General features: G+C 44.5%; 1 protein-coding gene and 1 non-coding gene across 2 annotated transcripts; both read left to right on the forward strand.

The window, feature by feature from the left end:
* The first annotated feature begins 6,975 nt into the window (after positions 1–6,975).
* LOC124689066 (subtilisin-like protease SBT2.3) lies at positions 6,976–13,418 on the forward strand. The gene is made up of 10 exons (XM_047222667.1): positions 6,976–7,244; positions 7,903–8,056; positions 8,458–8,855; positions 9,447–9,542; positions 9,622–9,694; positions 10,139–10,421; positions 10,510–10,841; positions 11,436–11,706; positions 12,223–12,504; positions 12,771–13,418. Exons 1-10 carry the CDS (start codon positions 6,976–6,978, stop codon positions 13,181–13,183), a joined length of 2,571 nt encoding a protein of 856 aa, XP_047078623.1. The 3' UTR covers positions 13,184–13,418.
* A 206-nt stretch (positions 13,419–13,624) lies between these two features.
* On the forward strand, positions 13,625–13,712 carry TRNAM-CAU. Its single transcript is given in 2 exon segments — positions 13,625–13,662; positions 13,677–13,712. It is a non-coding gene; the product is annotated as a tRNA-Met (tRNA).
* Positions 13,713–16,860: the final 3,148 nt, after the last annotated feature.

The following is a 16,860-nucleotide window of genomic DNA, read 5'->3' on the forward strand; positions in this document are numbered from 1 at the left end:
TCCAAACACATGAAAACCAAGTTATTCCAGAGTGTCCACCATAAATACCTATGCATGGCATTTCAAACCATTCCAAGTAAATTCTCATGCGCTACCTTTAAAACCTTCAAAATGCTTCTCAAATTGTGTTAATGTTTCATAGCTCATGAAGAAGTATGTGGTGTTTAGCTTTCAACCTTGTCATTTACTTTTGACGGACTCTCATATGGACTAGTGGCACATCCGCTTATCCAATAATTTTGCAAAAAGAGCTGGCAATGGGATTCCCAGTCCCGAATTAATTAACTTAAATAGATACTCCTCCATGATTTGTGATTGTTGGACGGCACCCGAAGGATTCGGTTAGCCATGGCTTGTGTAAGCAAAGGTTGGGGGGAGTGTCATCATCATAATAAAACTAAACTAAAAAGGCACTCCTTCATGGTATGTGATTGTTGGCAGGCACCCGAGGATTCGGTTAGCAATGGTTTGTGTAAGAAAGGTTGGAAGGAGTGCCACATAAAAATGCAAATAATTCATGGGAGCCGCTCTTGAAAGTCCGGTTGGCGAGGTAGTTGGTGTACCCATTACCATTCGTTGACAACAACAAACACCTCTCAAAATAATTTTACTCCTGCTTTGCAAATGAAAAGCTCTAGCGCATGTTAATCCCTGCTTCCCTCTGCGAAAGGTCAATCTTTTACTTTTATGTTGTGTCTCCATCCTTTCTTTGAGCACTTTCTTGAGAGCACAACTGTCATTCTTAGTATAATATGCTTGTCTCAAAATATGATTGATTGTGGTATAACTTTGATGCTTTTATCTTTGACAATCACTACTTCTAGTCTTTCTGTGAACTTCAGAGGTGCCCGGGCATTTATGTTTTGCCAATCAAATACAGGCAAGCGAGATACCACTCTATCATACTCTCTTATGAACATTGCAATCCTGCTTATATACATGATTCATGATGCTTATTATTAATTGTTGGTACCTCTTCATGATTGACATAGCTGTTAGATGATCTTATTTGCATGTATCTTATTATGAACTCGCTTAAGTATTAGCCATATCATGAGAATATATACATCATATGAGCAAATGTGTTCGTGAAAGTTCTTTTATCGCTCAGCTTGTTAATCGAATTGCTTGAGGACAAGCAATAAGCTAAGCTTGGGGGAGTTGATACGTCCAAAACGTATCTACTTTCCCGAACACTTTTGCTATTGTTTTGCCTCTAATTTGTGTATTTTGGATGCAACTAACACGGACTAACGCTGTTTTCGAGCGAACCGTTCGGTGTCTCGTTTTGTGCGTAAATCCAACTTTCGGGAAAAACCTCGGGATTTTGACGAAAGGGCCTATTTTCCTGAACATCGGCGGAGCCGAAGGACAAGTAAGGTGGAGGCCCGAGGGCCCCACACCATAGGGCGGCGCGGCCCGGGGGCCCGCGCGGCCCCGTGGTGTGGCCCTCGGCCGGCCTCCGACGCCCTCCTTCGGACTACTTATTCGCCCGGACCTAAAAACGCACGGAGAGAAGTCGAAGTCGCCGTAAACCCTCCGAACGCCGCCACATCGCGAAACTCCGTCTCGGGAGCCGAAGTCTCCGTTTTGGCACTCCGCCGGACGGGGAATTGGAGGAGATCATCGCCGCCATCACCGCCAACGCCTCTCCATCAACCAGCCATGTTTCCCCCATCCATGTGTGAGTAATTCCCCCACTGTAGGCCGAAGGGGATGGTAGGGATTGGATGAGAGTGGTCATGTAATAGCATAAGATTGTTAGGGCATAGTGCCTAGTATCCGTAGATGTTACTTTTATGATATTGTTGCAACTTGTTATGCTTAATGCTTGTCACTAGGGCCCGAGTGCCATGATCTCAGATCTGAACATGTTATTATTTCATCATGATATTCATTGTTTATGGTCTTACCCGCAAGTTGTATACACATGTCGCTGTCCGGAACCAATGGCCCCGAAGTGACGTAAATCGGGACAACCGGAGGGAATGGCGATGACGTGAGGATCACATGTGTTCACGGAGTGTTAATGCTTTGCTCCGGTACTCTATTAAAAGGATTACCTTAATATCCAGTAGTTTCCCTTGAGGCCCGGCTGCCACCGACTGGTAGGACAAAAGATGTTGTGCAAGTTTCTCATTGCGAGCACATACGACTATAATTGGAACACATGCCTATTGATTGATTAGTACTTGGATACCGTTTTATTATTATCTCGCAAATGCCCTCGCTATGATTGTTACATGAGTTTCTCTCATCCATGCAACGCCCGCTATCCGTCCCCGTGCCTATAGTATTTTAATCCCGCTCGTTTACTAAAATCACTACCGCTCGTCTTTGTTACTCTGTCGCTGTTATTTCACTACCGCTATCGCTATAAAACTGTTACTACTGATAAACTCTTGCGAGCAAGTCTGTTTCCAAGTGCAGCTGAATTGACAACTCCGCTGTTAAGGCTTTCAAGTATTCTTTGTCTCCCCTTGCGTCGAATCAATAAATTGGGTAATACTTCCCTCGAAGACTGTTGCGATCCCCTATACTTGTGGGTCATCAGCGGCCTCTAGACAATTGCCACATGAAGATTTTGATTTTCGTGGGAATTGCAGTCTTCCAGATCGCGGGACCTAAAGGGGATGCTGGGCCCTGAATCAAGTTGTTGTATAGGGATTTGACCGAAAAACGGCCTGAAGCTTCCAATTTCCAGTGCACTTTGTCTCTCCCTTCCCCCGGCACCACCTCTTCTAAGTCCTGGACCATTTGTAACCAAAGATTGGATTCCTCCCGAACGAAGGAGCGCCTAAAGAAGATGCGCCACCCATCACCCTCATAAGCACGCTCAACCGTGATCTCCGGGTCGACACGGATCTGGAATAATCTAGGGTACCTCACACTGAGGGCCTCCTCCCCAGTCCAGTGGTCCGTCCAGAAGAGGATATCTGAATTGTTTCCAGGGAAGAATCTCGCACCCTGTTTGAAGACAGCCTTAAGCTTGTGTAAACTATGCCAGAAGGGCGATCCTCCCACCGGTGAGGCTGAGAAGAACCGGTCCACATGATATTTTGCCTTGAGGAGTTGAAGCCAGAGCAGTTTGCTGTCGTCCTCCGTTAACATTCCCCAAATCCATTTAGTCATAAGGGCAAGGTTCATGAGCTTCGTGTTCATAACGCCAAGCCCACCCTAGGCCTTGGGTTTACAAATGTCCTCCCAGGCCACCATATGATATTTTCTCTTATTTCCTTGTCCCTCCCAGAAGAATCTGCATCTGTGTCTGTCAAAGCCTTCATGAGTACCATCTGAGAGGAGGAAGAGGCCCATAGAATAAATCGGAAGGTTTGACAAGCAAGCGTTGATCAGAACTAGGCGAGCCGCTGACGACAAGAATCTGCCCTTCCATGGCTCCATCCTGAGGGCTACCGAATTCACCAATGGCTCCATCTCAGCCATAGTAATTCTGCGACCACTCATCGGGAAGCCCAGGTAGTTGAAGGGAAGGGTGCCCTGCCTACAGTTCAACAGATTGGCCACTCTGGCCTGTTCACCACCTGTAGCCCCCAGCACCAGAACTTCACTCTTATGGAAGTTAAGCTTCATGCCAGATAACAGTTCAAAGAAGATGAGTAAGAATTTCAGGTTTGTAATGCCCAGATGTGTGTTCTGAATGAGGATTACAGTATCGTCCGCATACTATAGGTGGGACACTCCCCCCTCAATTAGATGAGGAACCACCCCTGCAATGTGGCCAGAGGCCCTGGCCCTTGAGAGCATCTCATCTAGGGCATCAGCAACCAAGTCAAAGAGCAGCGGGGAAATCGGATCTCCTTGTCTTACTCCACGCTTATTTCGAAAATATGGACCCATCTCTCCATTAATCGAGATGGCAGTTTGGCCACCGCTGACCAACTGCATGATTCTATGCATATAGGCTCCGCTGAGGAGCACTTCCTTCAGGAAATCCCAATTCACTCTATCACAGGCCTTCTCAAAGTCAAGTTTCAACACTATAGCCTGCAAGTTTTTGCTTGTGATCTCATGCAGAATTTCATGAAGAGCAAGGGCTCCATCATGGATGAACCTACCCTTGATGAAAGCTGTCTAAGTGTGGGAGACAATCCTATGCGCCACAGGAGATAGTCTGGTGGCATACGCCTTTGCCACAAGCTTAAAGATCACATTGATCAGCGCAATTGGACGATACTGCTTAATGGAATCAGCTCCCACAACCTTTGGGATGAGTGACAGAACTCCGAAGTTCAGCCTGGCCACATCGACCGTTCCCAGGGCAAAGCCATTCACTATCTGGAGGACCAACCCTCTGAGTCCGGGCCAGAAGTGTTTGAAGAAGCTCACAGAGAAGCCATCCGGACCAGGGGCTGTATCTGTCTTGGTGTCCTTGAGCACCTCCTCAAGTTCCTCCATGGAGAAGGCACGAGCGTGTGACTCGTTCTCCCGATCCGTAACCCCGGCCCCGAGTGGCCCAAAAATCTTGTCTGTAAACCGAGCCGCTTTGGTTCCTCTGTCCCCATCAGAGCTCGATAAAAATCGTATACATGTTGCGTAATCGCCTGTTGGTCAGTTATTTCCCCTTCATCAGTCTTCAGACTCGAGATGTGGCAACGGCGCCTTCTGCCATTGGCCATGGCATGGAAGTACTTAGTATTTGCATCTCCTTGTAAGGTCCATCTCAATCTCCCCCTTTGCCTCCATTCATTTCATACATTTTTAAAATCGTGATTGCACTTTAAATTCAAACTAGAAACACGGAGGGAGTAGGCTACATAATATCGTGTGTGGAAAACAAGTGTATATGTGCCTTAGGGCAAAAACTGCAACGTGAGTGCATCGCGAGCTTCGTGTACATCCCTAGTGCGAATATGTTGTTCTCCGTCTTGACCATTACAAAAGTGACTCGGCAGGCGGACCATGATTTTAGGGTTTGGATCCGTGAAACTGTTGATGATGATTCCTGGACGTGCACTTTTGAAACAGAGATATACTGCTCAGAATCATGAGTTGCATGCGAAGACTGAAGGTCTGGAGCACACATTTTTATATAGACATGCTTGGCCTTGTGTTGGTACACTTTTCGAGCTGTTTAAGCTCGGATTGGTGCCGGCCAGAGATCTAGGGTCGCAAGATTACTTGCTGCTGCTAATGGATAATCTGCAATTGCTCACAGGAAAAAGAACTTCATGCTAATGGATAATCTGCAGTAATCTGCACTAATCCGGCGGCGTGGACCAAACCCACCTTTGTCGCCTCCCTCCTCCACCCTTCCAGATTCCGCTGGACCCCGGGAGAGTTGTTGCCGTGATGTACCCCGTCTCTCTTATTTGCAGTGGTGTTGTCTTCCACCTTCGGAGTTTCTTGTGTTTGGCGTGCATCTCCGGCCTGTTTTTTGCTTCGTCTTCTGTTCCTCCAATTTCTCTCCGGCCGCAAGGGGGCTTGCCTTTGTAGGGGATGGTTGAGGACTAGTTCAAAGCTTCTTCTTGGCAAGGTGTGAGATGGGAGAGGCGGGTGGCTCGGGTGAAAGCCTTGCCTGGCTAGTTTGGTGCCAGCCACGATGACACCCATGGGTGCCATTCCCCTTCTTTGAGGCGTCGTTGAGAAGCCCCCGCTGAGCTCCCATTCTTGGTCCTATGTTTCTAGGTGAAAACCTCGCCCCTCTCGGGGTGGGCGACGGCGGCATTCTGATGCTTGAGAGGCGTCGCCTTGGATCGTCGGCAAAGTAGTCAGAGTCAAGCAGCAGTGCGCCGGCTTACCGATGCATGTCCTTGTTCGGCGCCTTCCCAACCCGCAAACCGCCACGCCGAGGGACGACGAATACATGCTGACGAAGGTGAAGAAGGTTGGTCAACATCAGCAGCTGTTGTTGCCGCTCGACGGTGGCATTGGCTCTCTCCTGCATGAACATCTACACGACTACACCATCATCTCGTCATCACTGTCCATCGCGACAATCCGCCAAACACCGTGTGGGCGGTGGCTGATTGGGGAATTAACCGTCGATACCGAAGGCAAGTTGGGCAAAACCGGCGATGGGAGATGGCGAAGGTGGCAGCGGTGGCTACGATAGCGGTTTCTGAGTGGGAAGGAAGAGGTCGGGCATGGGGGAGGTGGCGGCGTTAGCGATTCAGGGGGGCGGGAGAAGGATTGGGAGGGGTTTAAACTAGTGAAGAATGAGCGGGTTTGGCTGCCAAGAGGATCACCCAGGACGAAATCTTACATGGACAGGAGTGTCAACGCCCCCAACTCGAACCTTGGCCGACATGGGGTTGCCACCGATTTTATTGGACTCGAAGCTACACCGACATTTTATTGAACGCGTCGGTGTGAGCAAAAAAATAAAGTCACCCCTAAATCGTTATTAAGGTCGCTCTGAGTCGCGCCGGTGGAGATACTTTAGGACGATGCTCAGACTACACTTTCAGTCCCAATGGACCGCATGGTCTTATCATCTTTTTTTTGCGAGTTCTGCTTTCAGATAAAACGGAATTGTACTCCGAGGAAACTAGGCCGAACAGCTGGTAATCACTCTCCACAGTCCAGAGGCAATAGAAAACCGAGGTCTCTCCCTCTCCCAAGTTTCCTTCCTGGAACGCTGAGCTGCCCCGTGTATTCTGTAGCTACCTCTCCCCTTTCACACAAGCTGACGTGCACACACCCAGGAGGCTTTGCTGGTGCAGTGGTCACTTCTTTACCCTCGCGCGCACGCAGAGTCTTTATTGTGTGTGCTTCCTCCTTGTGCAGCCAGCCGCACTGCACGACACTACCGAGACTCGGGGCACGGCTTTAAAGCGCACACCTCCTCCGCCCTCGCCGCCATTATTGTGCCGCGTGCAGCACCGGCACTGCTCCACCTCGCCCAAAGGTTGTCCCTTCCCGTGCTAGTAGTCCCATGGACGGGCGCAGCTAGTCTTCCCTGCCGATTCTTGGTCTCGCTCCGGAGTCTGCGGCGGCGAGCTGCGCTCCGAGGCAATGGGGGCGGCGCGGAGGGAGCGATGCGCTGCTCCCTTCCCCTTCCTGTGGGTGGCGGTTCTTGGGGCGGCGCTGCTGCTGGGCGGCGGCGGCGGGGTCGTCCGCGGCTTGGAGGAGGGTGCCGCGGTTTACATTGTGACCATGAAGCAGGCGGCGGCGTCCCACAAGCGCCTCGACTTGGAGAGGTCTGGGAGTACCAGTGTTGCCGCCGCTGGCGGCGGCGGCGGCGGCGGGGATACTCCGGCCACCAGCGTTCTCAGGAAGCCCAGGTGCGGGCCACTCTTGGCAAACATTTCCCCGCTTGTTTTGGGTCCATATGGCTTTGTCAATTTCCCCTTTTTACAGTTGCCGTGCTAGATTTCACAGTTTACCCTTAAACTGAAATTTTATTCAGCAGTTTAAGGTTTTAGCGCGTCTTGGGGTGGTTGGGCAGACTTGGTTGTGCTGCTATTACTATTACTCAGATGACTGGGTTATTACTGCATTCCTATTTCTTACTAGTCTGTATTACTCCATTGTAATTGGTACTATAGCTGAAATTTATAAGAAATTTTACAAGGCTTTATGTGGCCTCCGGTTGCATCAATAGATGGATAAATGTTGAACTGATATGTACTTAGGAGTATTTACAAACCAGTATCCATTTAATGCAGGATTTTTTTTTTATAAAAGTTCATGTTAGACCGTCTTTGCTGTCTATGATAGCAGGCAAAAATTCCACACCAGGAAAACGGGAAAGAAAAGCCACTCTCTACTTTCATCTGCTTGGTGTATGCTAAAATGAAGTGTCACCACTCAATTGGTTTCTGCTGAATGCAGCATATTTTCTGATGATTAATTATTGATTTAGCTTGTTACAGTAGTTCTTTTTTCATGCAATAATGTATCTGCTGTCTTTCTCGCACTGATATTAACCTGGTTATGCAGGCATGGTTCATCCAAACCTCTGAATTATGGCTCATACCTAGTTCACCTGCATAATTCTCTCTTGAAGAAGACACTAAGAGGAGAACACTACATAAAGTTGTACAGTTACCACTACTTGATTAATGGTTTTGCTGTTGTCCTCACTTCTCAGCAGGTATCCAATTTTGTGTGTTTGTTTCTTGCGCTTTTTCTGCACTATTATGATATGATCCTGTAGCATCTTGTTATTACCTATGAGTCACTTGTCAAAGAAAACAACATGAAATGTCTTGCAAACTTTTGATTACTGCATGATGCCAATATTGCCAAATAAGGAAATTTATGGAAAAATGAACTGTGAAACATTGATAATCACTGAATATTCCTTTTTGTGTGATCTCCTGTAGTTTTTTCTTTCTTGCACCTTGTCAGCTGTTACCCATCCTTTATTCGCAAAAAAAAACATCTGTTACCCATCCTTTCTCATTTCTTATCTATTTTCAAGAACTTGTAGAAGATTTCTTATTTACTTATTTCTTATCTATATTTTAACTGGTTGTCTGCTTGGATTAATAGGCAGAGAAGCTATATAGGAGAAAAGAAGTGGCAAACATGATGTTGGATTTCTCTGTTAGGACCGCAACTACATATACCCCTGAGTTCCTTGGCCTGCCACAGGGTGCATGGGTGCAAGAAGGTGGTCCTCAGTGTGCTGGCCAGGGTGTTGTTATTGGCCTCATTGATACAGGAATTGATCCAAATCACCCTAGCTTTGCAGACGACTTGACAACTGATAATTATCCAGTTCCTGCTCACTATACTGGCAATTGTGAGGTTACAAATGATTTTCCATCTGGATCCTGCAACAGGAAGCTTGTCGGTGCTCGTCATTTTGCAGCATCTGCAATAACCCGAGGAGTCTTTAATGCCTCTCAAGATCTTGCTTCACCATCTGATAGTGATGGCCACGGAACGTTAGTAATACTTTCTGATTTACCCATCCCTGTTATTAATAAATAAAGAAAATACATGGTTTCTATTAGTGTGTCTAGCTGTGCACTCAGACATGCGTCTTTTTTGTTCCATGGTTGTATTCTCCAGTATCCACAGTAATTCTTGTTACTTGACTATCCAACTCTTTTGATTGTATTCATAAATTGTTTTTTAGTGCTAGACCCCACATATCAGTGTGGTCCAACAATCCATAAACGTAGCCTTGTCTCTCTCTTCCTTTTTTGCGATGAAGCTGGCCTAGTCCTATTATGTAAGTACTCAAGTAGAGTTCAAGCTGGTAACATATTGATGCAATTAAACTGTAAGAAATGATTTTCGCATAAGTTCTGGGAGAAACAGTTCATTACTGTTTTGTTTCCGTTGTTTCTTTCTTTCAATTTGAACTCAAGTACCGCTTTCCATATGGACCAGTTGATCTCTGTACTTATCTCTCAGTTCTAAATAAAATTGCTTAACAAGTTAAGGAAAAACACTGCTAAGGAGTAAGGAATGACATGAAGAGGACACTTTCCCAGATTGTTGTTTTCTTATTCTAAGATTTGTGCATACAGCCACACAGCCTCCATCGCGGCTGGTAATCATGGAATTCCTGTTATTGTGGCTGGCCATCACTTTGGGAATGCAAGTGGAATGGCTCCTCGTGCACAGTAAGTCTACTACCTTTTGGTTTAGAGATATATGTATGATTCGGTTTATTACCAAATATATAACAAAATTATTTTTCAGCATTGCTGTCTATAAAGCTCTGTACAAAGGCTTTGGAGGTTTTGCTGCTGATGTAGTGGCTGCAATAGATCAGGTAAAGTCTTTTCTGCATATTGCTTATCTGGTGTAAGGACAAAGTTATTGACCCACTTTACAATTGTGATCCTCTCAGTGAAGAAAAGATATTTTGATAATTGTCTAAAGGGCTTGAGACCCTAAAGGATCGATTATTGTAGCATGTACTAGCTAATCAAGACGGAACACCACACGAAAAAGATCTAAGCCACGAAAAAGATCTAAGCCAAGTTTACTGGATAAATCATTTGGAAGTCAAATTCTGTGACCAAGTGTAAATGTGATGACTAAAAATCTAGTAGGCTTTGGACATATATTTATGTCGGAAGATTATACATTGTTAAAACTTTGAGTGTGGTATTCTTGGCAAAGATCTGCCAACTCGGTAGAAGCATTACAAATTTTAATTAAGAAAGGTGCGTTGCAGCATTGTTGACAATGAGTCCTTGCATCATATTTGCAGGCAGCTGAAGATAATGTGGATGTAATCAGTTTATCTATTACCCCTAATAGGAGGCCTCCTGGATTGGCTACATTCTTTAATCCAATTGATATGGCACTAATGTCAGCTGTGAAAGCTGGCATATTTGTTGTGCAAGCTGCAGGAAATACTGGTCCTTCCCCTAAGAGCATGTCTTCATACAGTCCGTGGATTTTTACTGTAGGCGCTTCTGCTCATGACAGGGAGTATAAAAATTATGTTGTACTTGGCAACAATTTGACCATTCCAGGAGTTGGCCTTGCTCGTAAGTTCCTATTAAGTTATTTGATCATGGTATGTGTGCACAACTGCACATTGTTATCCTTTTAACCTTTCTTAAATTGCAAACGCAGCTGGAACAGATGGTGATTCCATGTACAATCTAATTGCTGCACCTCATGCACTCAAAAATTATACCACCAGTCCTATTGAAATGTCCCTAGGGGAGTGCCAAGATTCAAGCCACCTTGATAAAGATCTGATAAGGGGAAAGATACTGGTCTGCAGCTATTCCATAAGATTTGTACTTGGCCTCTCTTCTGTGAAGCAAGCTTTAGATACAGCAAAGAATGTCAGCTCCGCAGGAGTTATATTCTACTTGGACCCTTTTGTCCTTGGTTTCCAGCTTAACCCAACTCCAATGGATATACCTGGACTTATTATACCATCATCTGATGACTCTAAGGTATTGCAGCTAATGCTCCAGCCTTCTTATTGTTATCTTTTAAAAAACTTCGACAGTCATGTTTCAGGTCCTGCTAAACAGCTTAAGTTATCATACACTAGTTTTCGTTTTGTTGTATGAGCTTGTGGTTCTATCTTGGACTCTGTTCGGCATTGTGGTGGATTAGGATGTGTCTAACCAGCTCTTGACTAATGTACGTTGGTTTAACCAACTTATTTCTACCTCAGTGGCTATTTTCCCAAAGTAGATGTTACAATAAGTTCAGCACAACACAGTTCGGCAATCCAAACTGAGGCTTGATGTATTTCCTAGCTTATTGAATAATGTAAATCTATCAACAGGTTAAATATTTTAAATGCTTATCCAGTTCTAGAGAAATCTTAGTAGACTTATCTGGTTTCTTGACTTTGGTTCATTTTAGTCCATACGCCTTTTAGTTATTGGTTTTGTTAAGCTTAATTTGCCTGGTAGTTAGGCGTATATTTTTGTTTGCTTCAAGCTTGTTTGTATGAATTGATTACTCGTGTGAGGCCTGATAATTTCCATTTCTTAAGGAGTATTAGGGTGCTAACATATGCGACTCAACCTTTCCAGATATTCCTAAGTTATTACAATGAGTCACTTGTACGAGATGAAACGTCAAACAGAATTGTCAGCTTTGGTGCAGTTGCAAAAATACTAGGAGGTCTGGAGCCAAACTATGGCAGTTCTTCACCAAAAGTAATGTTTTATTCTGCTAGGGGTCCTGACCCAGAGGACAACACATTGGCCAATGCTGATATCTTGAAACCAAATCTGATTGCACCTGGCAGTTCCATCTGGGGAGCTTGGAGTTCACTTGGGTTAGATTCTGCTGAATTTACAGGTAATTTTACAGTTTACCTTGTTTTCCATTTGAAACTGAAGTTTACTTACTCAAGAGTCAAGAGCATCAAACCTATAAATTGCATGTGTTTCCATTTTTTTAACCATTTCCTCACTCTGTTAGGTCTACATATATGTATTCAGTAGAGTAATATCTAATGAAACTGTTTTTTTTCGTGAAACTGTGAAACATATGGGTACTAAATTGTAAACTTGATTGTTTCGTGAATGTGAAATTCTTGTAAGGTCGTTGCCCCTCCGGTTGTTGGAAGGCTGTTTTTTTCTTTTGTGTGAAGGATAGCTTACATATATATTGACTAGCAATTTTGCATTTTGAAATCAAAAGTTCAGGAAGTGCTGTAAATGTGATGTACTGAAATTACTGATGAAATTTGTGTTGTTCTGTTTGGTTGTTGAATTCATTAATAAGATGTTGGATTGGCATTAGACTCGACCTAATATCGGATCTTCTATTACGATCCATAAACCATGATGGTCGTCTGCTTTTACTTTTCAGGTGAAAGTTTTGCGATGCTCTCTGGAACAAGTATGGCCGCACCACACGTTGCTGGCCTTGCTGCTCTAATCAAGCAGAAGTTTCCTTCTTTCAGCCCAGCAGCTATAGGTTCAGCGCTGTCTACCACTACAACTCTCAGTGACAGGCAAGGGAGCCCAATCATGTCACAGCGAACATACAGCAACCCGGACTCAACACAAACTCCAGCTACACCTTTTGACATGGGGAATGGGTTTGCCAATGCTACTGCAGCTTTGGACCCCGGACTGATATTTGATTGCAGTAAGTTCATCAGTCATTCAGCCTTTTTCACTTTTTTCTGCTAAATTGGCTTTAGTTTATTTGGGATAAAATGCTACATCCGCCAATAAACTGTTGTGTGTTCCTTGAAAGTTGATACTAGCAACTGGGTTTTGACAGACACCATTATTAGGTCGATGTATGTCGAAGTAGCCATTTATCAGAACATTAGTATGCAAATATGCAATGCCAATGGGTGCATAAGTGCCTAACGCCTTTCAAATTGTTTTTTCTTTGATAAACTACAGGTTATGACAACTACTTCTCATTTCTCTGTGGTATAAATGGTTCTGCTCCAGTAGTGACGAATTACACCGGCAGCAACTGTGGGGTCTCCACGATGACTGGAGCAGACCTAAACCTACCCTCAATCACCATAGCAGTGCTCAACCAGTCGAGAACAATAACAAGAACGGTCACCAATGTGGCATGCGACGAGAACTACACGGTCAGTCTCAACGCACCTTACGGGGTGACAGTGTCCGCAGCACCTACACAGTTCTTCATTCCCAGCGGGCAGGAGCAGGTCGTGACCTTCGTTGTGAATGCCACCACAAACAACTCTTCCGCAAGCTTTGGGTTTGTTGGATTCTATGGCGACAGGGGTCACCAGGCGATCATTCCGTTTTCGGTCATGTCCAAGGTCGTGTACAGTTCTTGATCACTGATAAGCTGACGCCATCCTATGGAAATGGTGACCTGACTGATCCAGTATACGCAGCGGCGACTTGACTTGTGGCTAGAATGACCAGAATTTATTTAGTTGTTCTTCTTGTCAGGATTATTTAGTTGTTCTTTTTGTCAGGGTTATTTAGTTGTTCTTTGTTGTACATTTTGAAGCATGTTATGTAAGTAGATGAGTGGGTGAACAATAACTGTAAAGAGAATTTACTAATACGCCCCTCTTTTGACGAATGAGAAATCCATTTCGCAAAAGTCTATCGCTCGCCAGCTGCACTAATGCTAGCATTACTATATTTGCGTACCAGAAGTTATTGCTTTTGCGTCTGATGACATCTTGTTGTGTTTGCGAAGCATGCTATGGTGGATTTGTGTTGGATATTACTTATGTATAGAAAATATTTCAGATGCTGTCACCAAAGGGGTGGTGGCGCAGTTGGCTAGCGCGTAGGTCTCATAGCTAAATGCGAGTGATCCTGAGGTCGAGAGTTCGAGCCTCTCTCACCCCATTTGCAAAGTGATGATGAAATGCTCCCGTGACAACTTGGGTCGTCACACTCGTCTGATTCAGATGAGATGAGCTAAACTGAGCTTTGTTACTTTTTATGTTTTCATCTAGTCATGTAGAAACTTACCCATGTAAGTTTTTGCAAATAATATGACCACCAACCTGCAAAAATCACAAGCTGCATCTCATTCTAGTAATCCGGAGGAACCTAGCGGACTAGTTTGAAATATAACTTACCCATGTAAGTTTTTGCAAATAATATGACCACCAACCTGCAAAAATCACAAACTGCATCTCTTTCTAGTAATCCGGAGCCGGAGGAACCTAGCGAACTAGTTTGAAAAATGATGATAATAAATGAAAAAGATATTAGTATGTACATACACAGATATGATGTCACTGGTTGAATTGAACTTAACCCAAATCACACTTTTTATTTAGTTCTACAAAAATACTAAACAGGAAAACAACATGCATGCAGCCGTCACGTAGAAACTTACCCATGTAAGTTTTTGCAAATAATATGACCACCAACCTTTGCAAAAATCACAAAATGGATTTCTCCAACACAATTATGTAAATCGTACCATAACTCTTTTTTTTTTTGCATATGCCACATATGGTCATATTTTATTTATAAAACGGAAAATGGCAACTTTATACTCAATTCCTACATGTCTGAAATTTTTATGAAACAAAACAATGTGTGTTGGACTGACCCAACTTGACATAGCTATAGTGTTTTTGATTCTATTTATAAGTTATAATATATACAACACTTACACCACGGTGCCACAACCTAACATAGTAGTTATAGTGGCAGATTCCTGCATGTTGCAAGACATCGTCAATCAAGATGTATTTCCCCCCTCTACATGAGATATATATCTCCGTTTTCCATGAGTAATCAGATGCAAAATGTATAATCGTGCTCCCAAAATTTAAAACTTAACCTAGTAAGTAATTCTGAATTATAGAATCGAGAAAGAGTTGTAAACTTGGAGTCTGACCACACATTGTGATGCAAAGAAAATGGCATGTATATAAAGTTGTGATGTTTTGTCAGATGTGGTATTGATGTCCATTTAGGCATCACCTAATCACCTATATACGTTGCCAAACCACACCACAAGCTGTGGCCCACTGAGTAGTCTTATGGCAAAGGAAGTACTCCACTATGTATGTTACACAAGCATATCTTAAGATGGGTTTCACTTGTCAGAAAAAGTAGTCAAAAAGTGAATCTTGTGGTCAATAGTGGGTATGATAGCTCTAAAAATAGTATTTATTTATTTCTTATGGTAGTTCACAAGGTTTTTTTTAGAGCAACCACATATTTCATTAATCGAAAAACAAGTTACATGAAGCAACATATGTGAAAACTAAAAGGCAAATCAGGATAAAGTGATTATCCTTAACTGTAATACAAAACGATCCCTAGGGTTTGTGATGACCCACAAGTATAGGGGATCGCAATAGTCTTCGAGGGAAGTAAAACCCAATTTATTGATTAGACACAAGGGGAGCCAAAGAATATTTGTAAGCCTTAACAGCGGAGTTGTCAATTCAGCTGCACCTGGAAACAGACTTGCTCGCAAGAGTTTATCAGTAGCAACAGTTTTATAGCAGTAGCAATAGTGAAATATCAGCAGCAGTGTAACAAAGACATCAGTAGTGATTATAGTAAACAACAGGATTAAAATACTGTAGGCACAGAGATGGATGAACGGGCGCTGCATGGATGAGAGAACTCATGTAACAATCAAGGCAGGGCATTTGCAGATAATAATAAAACGGTATCCAAGTACTAAACAACCATAGGCATGTGTTCCATATATAGTCGTACGTGCTCGCAATGAGAAACTTGCACAACATCTTTTGTCCTACCAGCCGGTGGCAGCCGGGCCTCTAGGGAATCTATCGGTAATTAAGGTACTCCTTTTAATAGAGCACCGGAGCAAAGCATTAACACTCCGTGAACACATGTGATCCTCATATCACCGCCTTCCCCTCCGGTTGTCCCAATTTCTGTCACTTTGGGGCCTCGGGTTCCGGACAGGAATATGTGTATACAACTTGCAGGTAAGATCATAAAACAATGAATATCATCATGAAACAATAACATGTTCATATCTGAGATCATGGCACTCGGGCCCTAGTGACAAGCATTAAGCATAACAAGTTGCAACAATATCATAAAAGTACCAATTACGGATACTAGGCACTATACCCTAACAATCTTATGCTATTACATGACCAATCTCATCCAATCCCTACCGTCCCTTTCAGCCTACAGCGGGGGAATTACTCACACATGGATGGGGGAAGCATGGCTGGTTGATGGAGAGGCGTCGGTGGTGATGATGGCGATGATCTCCTCCAATTCCCCGTCCCGGCGGAGTGCCAGAACGGAGTTTCTGGTCCCGAGACGGAGTTTCGCGATGGCGGCGGAGTTCTAGATGTCTTCTGGCAATTTTGTCTAACCCCCGTGCGGTTTTAGGTCGAAACCCTTAAGTAGTCCAGAGGGGGGCGTCGGAGGCTGGCCGAGGTGCTGCCACCATAGGCCGGCGCGGCCCAGGGGCCCACCGCGCCGCCTTGTGGGGTGGGCGCCTCGTGGCCCCCCTCCTTCTGGTCTTCTGGCTCCGTTAATCTTCCGTGAAAATAGGCCCATTGGAATTAATCCCGGGGTTTTACCGAAAGTTGAGTTTCTGCACAAAAACAAGACACCAGGGCAATTCTGCTGAAAACAGCGTTAGTCCGTGTTTGTTGTATCCAAAATACACAAATTAGAGGCAAAACAATAGCAAAAGTGTTCGGGAAAGTAGATACGTTTTGGACGTATCAGTTTGCTGCAATCACCGTAGCCAGCTGCCGCCACTCAACTCTTGCGCCGCCGAGACGGACATTGCAAAAGACGCCGAATCTCCACCATCGCCAACGAGGCTTTGTGAGTCGATGAACAGACCTGCTACAAGCAGCGAGGCAAATGTCGCTGTGGCGGGTCGACCGGTCGTCCCCGTGCTATTTTGGACCAAGATCCGCCGCCTCCCATCGACGAAGTCGAAGAAGAATGACATATCTAACACCTCCGGACCAACATCTTCGCTCCAGAAGAACCACCTCGTCCCGGCCCCAGCGCCGTCGTAGAT

This window comes from Lolium rigidum, chromosome 2 (genome assembly GCF_022539505.1).
Source record: "Lolium rigidum isolate FL_2022 chromosome 2, APGP_CSIRO_Lrig_0.1, whole genome shotgun sequence".
NCBI lineage: Eukaryota > Viridiplantae > Streptophyta > Magnoliopsida > Poales > Poaceae > Lolium > Lolium rigidum.